The sequence below is a fragment of the Entelurus aequoreus genome, linkage group LG09, assembly GCF_033978785.1.
Source record: "Entelurus aequoreus isolate RoL-2023_Sb linkage group LG09, RoL_Eaeq_v1.1, whole genome shotgun sequence".
Classification (NCBI taxonomy): domain Eukaryota; kingdom Metazoa; phylum Chordata; class Actinopteri; order Syngnathiformes; family Syngnathidae; genus Entelurus; species Entelurus aequoreus.
The window spans coordinates 1,129,850-1,142,349 of record NC_084739.1 but is presented as its reverse complement, the minus strand read 5'-3'; the positions used below and the strand labels follow the sequence as shown (position 1 = coordinate 1,142,349).

Below are 12,500 nucleotides of genomic sequence, written 5' to 3'. Positions count from 1 at the left end.
TTGAGTAGAAATGATGACTTTTGTCACCATTTTGCCAAGTAAAGTTCCAATTATTATTATAGCATTGCCAATATTTTAAATTGTGACTTTTTGCGAGTAAAATGACAACTATTTTCATAAAATTGCCAACATTTTAAGCTTTTCTTGCAAAATTGCGACCGTTATTGAGTACAATTCAAATTTTTATCATAACATTGCGCAAATGTTCAGTTTTTCTTGCAAATTTTTTATAAAATGACAAAGTTTTTCTTGTAAAATTGTGACCTTTTTCTTTCTGAAATTCCAACTCATTTTTCACTCCAAGTTTTTATATATTGACATGGTTTTTCTATATTATTAATGTTGTAAATACAAATCTTTATATATCTAGAAAGGCTGGTCCTAAAGAAGTAGGCATTTTTCTCAGGTCTCAAGAAGGTAAGAAATGCAAGAGAGAGAGAGAGAGAGTTTTGGACTGCGCCGAGGGCTCAGGGGAGCGATGCTCGTATACGTACGTGTTTTATTCTGTCAGCAGTCCTCAGCTGCTGCTGCTTCTGCTGCTGTGGACGGCAACATTTTTTGCTTTTAAGAAAAAAAGAAACGAAAAAAAAAATGGCTTCCCCGTGTCTAATGGTTGTGAAGTGGACACGGTAATGGCCGTGTGGCTTTGCATGTGTGCTGTCTCAACCACAACAAAAACAAACCGGAGGCTGTTCCACCTGCTGACATTTCTTTAACTCATATCCCTCCCTGCAGCTCACCCCAGTGGGGACCACCATCTTCACGGGCTTCTCAGGGAGGAACGGAGCCACGGACATCGATGACGGACCCAATGGACATATAGAATACAGCATTCTTTACAACCCCAATGATCCGGTATGCATTGTAGCCCGTTTCCACTCAAATGGTACGCCAAATGCAAAATAACATGTCTACAAATAAATGAGTGGCACTAGGAAGCTGTTTCCACTAACTGGTACCTGCTCAGCAGGCAGGAGACGTTGGAACAACATTGACAACTTGATGAATTAGATCCTGACGTTGAAACAACATGCTTTTTGACGACGTTCAATCAATGTTGGGTTCTGACGTTGATTTGACCGTTGAAATTTGGTCATTTCCCAACTAATATTCTACAACACAAATACAACGTTGAAACAACATGCTTTTCGACGTTTATTCAATGTTGGGTTTTGACGTTGATTTGACCATTGAAATTTGGTCATTTTCCAAATAACATTCTACAACACAAATACAACGTTGAAACAACATGCTTTGTGACAATGTTTATTCAATGTTGGGTTCTGACGTTGATTTGACCGTTGAAATTTGGTCATTTCCCGACCAATATTCTACAACACAAATACAACGTTGAAACAACATGATTTTTTATGTTTATTCAACGTCCGGTTGTGACGTTGATTTGACCATTAAATGTGGTAATTTTCCAACTACCGGTTATATTCTACAACACAAATACCACTTTGAAACAACATGCTTTTCGACGTTTATTCAATGTTGGGTTGTGACATTGATTTGACCATTGAAATTTTGTCATTTTCCGACTAATATTCTACAACACAAATACAACATTGAAACAACATGCTTTTTGACTGACGTTTAATCAATGTTGGGTTCTGACGTTGATTTGACCATTGACATTTGGTAATTTCCCAAACCAATATTCTACAACACAAATACAACATTGTAACAACATGCTTTTTGACAACGTTCAATCAATGTTGGGTTCTGACGTTGATTTGACCGTTGAAATTTGGTAATTTCCCAACTGATATTCTACAACACAAATACAACGTTGAAACAACATGCTTTTTGACAACGTTTAGTCAATGTCCGGTTGTGACGTTGATTTGACCATTAAATTTGGTAATTTTCCAACTTCCGGTAATATTCTACAACACAAATACAACGCTAAAACAATATGTTTTTTGACTACGTTTAATCAATGTTGGGTTCTGACGTTGATTTGACCATTGAAATTTGGTAATTTTCCAACTACCGGTATTATTCTACAACACAAATACAACGTTGAAACAACATGCTTTTTGACGTTTATTCAATGTCCGGTTGTGACATTGATTTGACCATTGAAGTTTGGTCATTTCCCAACTAATATTCTACAACACAAATACAACGTTGAAACAACATGCTTTTTGACATTTAATCAATGTTGGGTTCTGACATTGATTTGACCATTGAAATTTGGTCATTTTCCGACTAACATTCTACAACACAAATACAACGTTGAAACAACATGCTTTTTGCCGACGTTTAATCAATGTTGGGTTCTGACGTTGATTTGACCGTTGAAATTTGGTCATTTCCCAACCAATATTCTACAACACAAATACAACGTTGAAACAACATGCTTTTTGACGTTTATTCGATGTCAAGTTGTGATGTCGATTTGACCATTAAATTTGGTAATTTTCCAACTACCGGTAATATTCTACAACACAAATACAACGTTGAAACAACATGCTTTTTGATGACGTTTAATCAATGTTGGGTTCCGACATTGATTTGACCATTGAAATTTGGTCATTTTCCAACTAATATTCTACAACACAAATACAACGTAGAAACAACATGCTTTTTGACGTTTATTCAATGTCCGGTTGTGACATTGATTTGACCATTAAATGTGGTAATTTTCCAACTACCGGTTATATTCTATAACACAAATACAACGTTGAAACAACATGCTTTTCGACGTTTATTCAATGTTGGGTTGTGACGTTGATTTGACCATTGACATTTTGTCATTTTCCGACTAATATTCTACAACACAAATACAACGTTGAAACAACATGCTTTTTGACTGACGTTTAATCAATGTTGGGTTCTGACATTGATTTGACCATTGAAATTTGGTCATTTCCCGACCCATATTCCACAACACAAATACAACGTTGAAACAACATGCTTTGTGACAACGTTTATTCAATGTCCGGTTGTGACGTTGATTTGACCATTAAATTTGGTAATTTTCGAACTACCGGTAATATTCTACAACACAAATACAACGTTGAAACAACATGCTTTTTGACGTTTATTCAATGTTTGGTGCTGACATTGATTTGACCATTGAAGTTTGGTCATTTCCCAACCAATATTCTACAACACAAATACAACGTTGAAACAACATGCTTTTTGACGACGTTTAATCAATGTTGGGTTCTGGCGTTGATTTGACCGTTGAAATTTGGTCATTTCCCAACTAATATTCTACAACACAAATACAACGTTGAAACAACATGCTTTTTGACATTTATTTAATGTCAGGTTGTGACGTTGATTTGGTCACTTTCCAACTAACATTCTACAACACAAACACCACTTTGAAACAACATGCTTTTTGACGTTTATTCAATGTTGGGTTCTGACGTTGATTTGACCATTGAAATTTGGTCATTTCCCGACTAATATTCTACAACAAAAATACAACATTGCAACAACATGTTTTGTGACAACGTTTATTCAATGTCAGGTTGTGACGTTTATATGATCGTTGAAATTTGGTCATTTCCCCAACCAACAACTTTAAACACCAACGTTGTCTCAGATTACAAATACAACTATTTTGCACCGTTCTTTCAAAGTCCGTTTCAAAGGACATGTACGGATGATCAACGTTGTATCAATGTCTTGTGCCTGCTGGGTGGTGTTTCAACTGTTTGGAGATGATACCAAGCAGGTCATTCAACTTCGACACTGACAAGTTAAAAACATGTTTTACTACTGTTGCTCTCTATTTGTTTATTTGATGCACCACTCAGTTTTCTTGCTACTCTGCCTACTCTGTCAAATAAAGGATGCCATTTATTTTATTTACGTACCTTGGTAGACTTTGCATGCAGTTGCAATTCCAAGACGTTTGATGGCAGTACTGAAAAGGCTACTGTGTTTTGCCCTGGCATACAAAACATACTTGCCATTCAGTTAAATGTGCCAGTCTTCATGTGTTGAGCCCTACAAAGTGTTTATACTTCAAGTATTGTACTTATTTTACCCCGGCTTTTTGATTGTACAAAACCCAAAAGCAGTGAAGTTGTCACGTTGTGTAAATGGTAAATAAAAACAGAATACAATGATTTGCTAATTTCAACTAATATTCAATTGAACAGACTGCAAAGACAAGATATTTAACGTTCGAACTGGAAAACTTTGTCATTTTTTTGCAAATATTAGCTCATTTGGAATTTGTTTCAAAATAGCTAGTGGCAAAAAAGACTGAGCAAGTTGAGGAATGCTCATCAAACACTTATTCGGAACATCCCACAGGTGAACAGGCTAATTGGGAACAGGTGGGTGCCATGATTGGGTATAAAAGTAGATTCCATGAAATGCTCAGTCATTCACAAACAAGGATGGGGCGAGGGTCACCACTTTGTCAACAAATGCCTGAGCAAATTTTCGAACAGTTTAAGAACAACATTTCTCAACCAGCTATTGCAAGGAATTAAGGGATTTCACCATTTACGCTCCGTAATATCATCAAAAAGTTCAGAGAATCTGGAGAAATCACTGCACATAAGTTGGAAGGCTGAAAACCAACATTGAATGCCCGCGACCTCGGATCCCTTAGGCGGTACTGCATAAAAAAGCGACATCAGTGTGTGAAGGATATCACCACATGGGCTCAGGAACATTACAGAAAACCACTGTCAGTAACTACAGTCGGTCGCTACATCTGTAAGTGCAAGTTAAAACTCTACAATGCAAAGCAAAAGCCATTTATCAACAACACCCAGAAACGCCGCCGGCTCCGCTGGGCCCGAGCTCATCTAAGATGGACTGATGCAAAGTGGAAAAGTGTTCTGTGGTTTCCTCAGTTCCCAAACGTTTACTGAGTGTTGTTAAAATTGTAACACAGTGGTAAAAATGCCCCTGTGACAACCTTTTTGCAATGTGTTGCTGCCATTAAATTCCAAGTTAATGATTATTTGCCAAATGTAATTACGTTTCTCAGTTTGAACATTACGTTTCTTGTCTTTGCAGTCTATTCAATTGAATATAAGTGGAAAAGGATTTGCAATTCATTGTATTCTGTTTTTATTTGGTAGTTATGGGTAGGTATGACGGACTTTGGTCGATACTCTTAACAGTACCGAATTTGGTACCCAACCCTAAATCCAATTGATAGCTTTTTTCCTGTTTGTTTTTTTTTGGCTTAGCTGAGCCAATCCAATAAAAGCATCATGCAGTCTTGGTCAAAAGTTTACACACACTTGTCCATCCATCTATCCATTTTCTACCGCTTGTCCCATTCGGGGTCACGGGGGGTGCTGGAGCCAATCTCAGCTGCATTCGGGCGGAAGGAGGGGTACACCCTGGACAAGTCGCCATCTCATCACAGTAAATGGACAAAAATAAGACCTTCTGGAGGAAAGTTCTGTGGTCAGATAAAACCAAAATGGAGCTGTTTGGCCACAATACCCAGCAATATGTTTGGAGGAGAAAAGGTGAGGCCTTTAATAGCAGGAACACCAGGCCTACCGTCAAGCATGGTGGTGGTAGTATTATGCTCTGGGCCTGTTTTGATGCCAATGGAACTGGTGCTTTACATAGAGTAAATGGGACAATGAAAAAAGGAGGATTACCTCCAAATTCTTCAGGACAACCTGAAGTTGGGTGTTCCAACAGGACAATGACCCCAAACACACATCTAAAGTGGTAAAGGAATGGCTAAATCAGGCTAGAATAAAAGGTTTTAGAACGGCCTTCCCAAAGTCATGACTTAAACGTGTGGACAATGCTGAAGAAACAAGTCCATGTCAGAAAACCAACACATTTAGCTGAACTGCACCGATTTTGTCAAGAGGAGTGGTCAAAAATTCAAGCAGAAGCTTGTGGATGGCTACCAAAAGCGCCTTATTGCAGTGAAACTTGCCAAGGGACATGTAAGCAAATATTAACATTGCTGTATGTATACTTTTGACCCAGCACATTTTCAGTAGACCCATAATAAATTCATAAAAGAACCAAACTTCATGAATGTTTTTTTTGGTGACCAACAAGTCGATCACTCTATCACAAAAAAATAAGAGTTGTAGAAATTATCGGAAACTCAAGACGGCCATGACATTGTTTTCTTTACAAGTGTGCCAGAAACATTGTATGTAAATTATCAAAAAACTTTCCGTTCTGAGTTCCCAATGAACAGACAAGAGGCTGTCTTTGTTGCACCAAGCAAAAGGCTTGGAAAATTCCATTGCGTGCGATGGGAGGAGACGGGAGGGGGTTATCTATTGTCATCGAAGACCTGCTCAAGCTGAATCCAGGACTAGCCCAAGCCCGAGGCATTTTTTTTTGTTTTGTTTTCAATGTGACCAAAAACAAGAGCTGTTTACATACCCCCCCCATTCCTTTAGAAGCAGATGTTGTTATGTAAACAGGGAATATCCAAATAAAAAGAGGTGGCGTACAATCTTTCGCCGGAGCGTGGGTGACACTGTAAGAGGTTACAGGTCGACACGTTTCTCCTCAATTGAGCAAAATTGAATTCTGCCTCTGTTTGATTCTTTGCTTCTTGTCTTGTTTAATATATGTCATCAGTGTTTGAACCTGACAAGTGTACGCAAAATTTTGACCATGACTGATTAAAAATGTATAAAGACTGTTTCTCATAAATACATTACATTTTTTGCTTAACAATGTAGTTAAGCTACGGACCTTAGCTACAAGTAGCTTGTTACTGCCCATCACTGCCCCGTTGTGTCGGTCTATTCCGCTTGTACGCTCATTGATCTCCTCTGGATGAGCGGAGACGCTCTGCAGTTCAAACAAATGGTCAGAAAAATGGTTCACCTGTCACTAACCTTTTTACCACTTGCTTATTTTCCTGTCTTTCTCGCCCTTTCCAGCCGTCCAACAGCACCGTGAGCGTCGCCAACACCCTTTCGGGACACATTGTTCTGGCTGAGAGGCTCAACTACGAGGAGAGAACGCGCTACCTTGTTTTGGTCCAAGCCAACGTGAGTGATGCATACCCTCGTTTCAAGTGTCATCAGCAGTTTAAGGGCCCCTGTATCGACTGTTTGTTTTTTTTCCGAAAGGGAATTAGCTTCAGGTTTAACGCAAGCGTTCACTCGGGCTTAAGATTGTAATTGACTGGATTGGTGGCTGCCCTGCTGGTGAAGGTCATTAGTCATCCTAAAATAACAATTTCCGAGGGCCAAATGTCAGGGAAAACAATCACCTACACCTAAAGGCCATCCATTATCCTCGGAGGTACCGGACGTCGACCCGAGAATTTTAATTATGAACACCTTTAACATATGTGAAAAGTAGGAAGGAATAAAGTCATCACTGTTTTTTTGTTTTTTTCCCCCCCAGAAGGTCAAAGACGGGGGGTGGCCATTGGTCTTTAGCCAGAAGCTGCATTGATTTGTACTGATATTGACCTTCAGCTGATTGACATACAGTGTGACCATGCAGCTGAGTGGTCCTCTGAGCTCCATTAGTGACTAAGCAGTCATCTATCTCACGTATAAATCATCAGAGGCCCCCAAAATAAATTATTATATCACCGTCTCCCTGCAATAAATTCAAATATGGCTGCAAACTGTTCTGTGATGGTCGAAATTTGCTCATTTAGCATCTGATACCTTTTATGTCAGTGCAAAAATTCATTAAAACATACACCGTATTTTTCAGACTATAATGCCTGGTGCACACCAACGGCGCTAGCCGCGCTTTTTGTCAATTTTTCCACGAATATCCCGATCTCTGAAGTAATGTTATGAATTGATACACTCTGATACGCTCTGATACGCTCTGATACGAATTAGTTGCCGCTTTCTTACCGTTCCTCACGCTTTGATCCCTCTTTGATACGCTTTAAATCACGTTTTGATACGTTTTATTACGCTTTATTGAACTTTGTTACGCTTTGATGCAATCCTGACGCTTTAAATCAGGCTCTGACACGATTATCAAGCTCTGTTGTGCATTGTTACAACAAAAATAAGAAAAACAATGTGAAAAACTCAGTGTACTGTTTTTCCACACATTTTTTATATTCATTTATTTTTACAATTTCTTTTTTTTTTTTCTCGTTATATTATGTTTTATATCTTCATTTCTTTTATTTTGTCATCTTAATAAATATCTATCTTTCATGCTAGTTGAAAATATTAAAAGGCATTTGTTTTATCCACGCATTTTTTATATTCATTTATTTTTTCAATTTCTCTTTTTTTTCCGTTATATTATGTTTTATATCTTCATTTCTTTTATTTTTGTCATCCTAATAAATATCTATCTTTCATGCTAGTTGAAAATATTAAAAGGCATTTGTTTTATCCACCCATTTTTTATATTCATTTATTTTTTCAATTTCTCTTTTTTTTCCCTTATGTTATGTTTTATATCTTCATTTATTTTATTTTTGTCATCTTAATAAATATCTATCTTTCATGCTAGTTGAAAATATTAAAAGGCATTTGTTTTATCCACCCATTTTTTATATTCATTTATTTTTTCAATTTCTCTTTTTTTTCCGTTATATTATGTTTTATATCTTCATTTCTTTTATTTTTGTCATCTTAATAAATATCTATCTTTCATGCTAGTTGAAAATATTAAAAGGCATTTGTTTTATCCACCCATTTTTTATATTCATTTATTTTTTCAATTTCTCTTTTTTTTTCGTTATATTATGTTTTATATCTTCATTTCTTTTATTTTTGTCATCTTAATAAATAACTATCTTTCATGCTAGTTGAAAATATTAAAAGGCATTTGTTTTATCCACCCATTTTTTATATTCATTTATTTTTTCAATTTCTCTTTGTTACGCTATAACGCCGCTTTGCATGCCGCTTTAACGCGCCGTCAAATCGCCGTTGGTGTGAACCTAGCATAAGTCGCACCGGAGTATAAGTCGCACCGTCCGAAAATGCATAATAAAGAAGGGAAAAAACATATATAAGTCGCACTGGAGTATAAGTTGCATTTTTGGGGGAAATTTATTTGCTAAAAGCCAACGCCAAGAATAGACATTTGAAAGGCAATTAAAAATAAATAAAGAATAGTGAACAACAGGCTGAATAAGTGTACGTTATATGAGGCATAAATAACCAACTGAGAACGTGCCTGGTATGTTAACGTAACATATTATGGTAAGAGTCATTCAAATAACTATAACATATAGACCAGGGGTGTCAAACTCAAATACAGAGTGGGCCAAAATGTAAAACTGAACAAAGCCGCAGGCCAAAGTTGAACAAATTAACCTTTTATTAGGGACCCAAACAGGTTTTGCATTGAATATTGAACAAGCAAGGCTTATATAACTTTATAGTAGAGATGTCCGATAATATCGGTCTGCCGATATTATCGGCCGATAAATGCGTTAAAATGTAATATCAGAAATTATCGGTATCGTTTTTTTTATTATCAGTATCGTGTTTTTTTTAATTTTTTTTTTTAATTTTTTTTTTATTAAATCCACATAAAAAACACAAGATACACTTACAATTAGTGCACCAACCCAAAAAACCTCCCTCCCCCATTTACACTCATTCACACAAAAGGGTTGTTTCTTTCTGTTATTAATATTCTGCTTCCTACATTATATATCAATACATATCAATACAGTCTGCAAGGGATACAGTCCGTAAGCACACATGATTGTGCATGCTGCTGGTCCACTAATAATACTAACCTTTAACAGTTAATTTTACAAATTTTCATTAATTACTAGTTTCTATGTAACTGTTTTTATATTGTTTTACTTTCTTTTTTATTCAAGAAAATGTTTTTAATTTATTTATCTTATTTTATTTGATTCATTTTTTTAAAAAGTACCTTATCTTCACCATACCTGGTTGTCCAAATTAGGCATAATAATGTGTTAATTCCACGACTGTATATATCGGTTGATATCGGTATCGGTTGATATCGGTATCGGTAATTAAAGAGTTGGACAATATCGGCATATCGGATATCGGCAAAAAGCCATTATCGGACATCCCTACTTTATAGTGACATGCAAATTCCAGTTTCAAATAATAATAATAATAATTAAAAAATACCAATGGCATATCAAATACAATTTAAATAAAAAATGTAATGCCTCTTTTCTACTTGCAGCCTTCTGAGGTAAATATCAAAATAAACTTTTTTCCACAGGCTAATAATAAATTAGAAAATAAAATAACAATAATGAATGAATCAAACATTCAAGCCTTGAAGTAGCAAGAGAAAGTGCATTAATAAAATGTTAATTATTTTGCTACACTGATTTGCTTTAACACTGAATATGGAACAAGCAACGCTTATATAACTTAATAGTGCAAAATCAACTTTCAAAAAACAAACAAAAAAACATAAATGGTATATTAAATACAATTTAAATAAAACAAATAATGCCTCTTTTCTATTTGCAGCCTTCTGAGGTAAATATCAACATTTGGTGGCAGCGGGGGGTGTATATTGCAGCGTCCCGGAAGAGTTAGTGCTGCAAGGGGTTCTGGGTATTTGTTCTGTTGTGTTTATGTTTGTGTTGTGTTCTCCCGAAATGTGTTTGTCATTCTTGTTTGGTGTGGGTTCACAGTGTGGCGCATATTTGTAACAGTGTTAAAGTTGTTTATACGGCCACCCTCAGTGTGACCTGTATGGCTATTGATCACCGGATTATAAGGCGCACTGCCGATGAATGATCTATTTTCGATCTTTTTTCATATATAAGGCGCACCGGATTATAAGGCGCATTAAAGGATTCACAATATCTTGTCACAACCTTATATTTTTGAAGCTGAATATACTGCAACTCGTCCAGGGTGTACCCTGCCTTCCAGCTGAGATAGGCTCCAGCAGGGCCGGCCCGTGGCATAGGCCGTATAGGCAAATGCTAAGGGCGCCGTCCATCAGGGGGCGCCACGCCAGTGCCACAAATGTTGGAGAAAAAAAAAAAAAAAAAGTTGGTACTACTATTTCTAAATACAAAAAATAATCCCACGTTAATTAAAATGCAAAGTAAGCCTATTTAATAGAAATATTATTTGTTACAACATTACGCTCCCCATCCCCCCGCACGGTGCGCCCCCTCCCTACCCACATCATGACTCTTACAAGTTACCACATCAAAAAAATCAACACAAGATGTCAAAACGGCCAAAACTGTCAGGTGCCCAGGGAAGAAAAAAGAGAAAAGAAGAAGAGGAGGAGAAACGAGAAAAAGACAGAGGTAGCAGGTAGGTAACGTTAGCCTACATGAAATTATTTGTCTGTTACAGAATGTGATAGTAACCTGGATTTTTAGCATTAAGCTAATGTTACATGATTCGGCAATTGCTAATCAATAAATAGCTAGTTCTGGTTTAACGTCGGGTTAATATTGTGGAGGGGGCTAAATTGTTATGGAAAATAATAATGTGACGTTAGGTAATTACAGTACTCCCACCTTACATTCCTCAGGGACATTTGTATTAGATCTTTTAAGCAGGTGTTTTTTCTTGACATTGTTATTGCCTTCTGGTTAGCTAATGTTTGCCCTGCAGGTAATAGTCACTTTTCCACCCCTTTATATATTAGTTATAGTTGTAAGCCTAGTTGTTAAAGTGCACATCATTAATGTTAATTAAGCAATATCACATGAGAGGGAATGCTGTTTTTTTTTATTTGAGCACTGCTGTGATTCGGTTAAAGATAATCATAACATAACATTCTCATATAATATGTTAATTTGCTTTCTTTAAGTATAAAAAAAAAGGTCAAAGACAAAGCTATTCGGTTTCTTGTGAGTATATACACTTCACTGCCGATGTGTGTGTGTGTGTGTGGGGGGGGGGGGGGGTAAGCGGTAGAAAATGGATGGATGGAAAATGAGGAAGTCACAATTAATGGCTAATGAGCACGTTTTGGAGCGCACAACTTTTCGAAGCGGGATTTAAAGCACGATACTGATAAAGCATGTTCCCCCACATGATCTGAGAAGGATTGTTATTGTTTCACTGGATTTTACTTCTATTTGGTTTTTATTTCAGTTGTGCTCCTTAACACATGTCTGATATTTTGGGTAGTATTTTTAGGAGTACAGTCACATACATGACATTGTATAGTTTACAGTTGCATACTCAACTGTTGTATGCAGCAGGGGCGTCACTAGCTTTTAAGGACAGGGGGGGCTTAGCCCCCAGGAGATGCACATGATGCGAGCGAACGTAGCGCACGAGCACAAAACTTCACAAACGGCTAACAAAGACTTAGAAATTATTCATTGTAATTATTATTATTTCAGTGGGTTTAGTTTCAATGTGTGTTCAGTACAACAACAAACATTTGTTTGCACAGTGACATTTTGTTTACAGCATCAACAAGAAACAATGACTTGCATGATCCTTCAAGATACACTGAAACACAATGAAAGTCATGGCATTAGCCTCTATGTTATTACTTCACAACATAGAGGCTAATGCCACCACTTTCGCTCACAATACAATAATTGTTTGTTCCCAAATATTTTGAAGTTGCACAGATTACATTTTGGGCAC

At 36.7% G+C, this 12,500-nt stretch overlaps 1 protein-coding gene across 1 annotated transcript in view; it reads left to right on the top strand.

The window, feature by feature from the left end:
• Positions 1-12,500, top strand: part of LOC133657825 (protocadherin-15-like) — a 176,061-nt gene that overhangs the window by 25,282 nt on the left and 138,279 nt on the right. The window contains exons 6-7 of the mRNA XM_062059606.1: positions 736-855; positions 6,867-6,977. Coding sequence (XP_061915590.1) covers positions 736-855; positions 6,867-6,977 — 231 coding nt within the window. The remainder of the gene's footprint in view (positions 1-735; positions 856-6,866; positions 6,978-12,500) is intronic.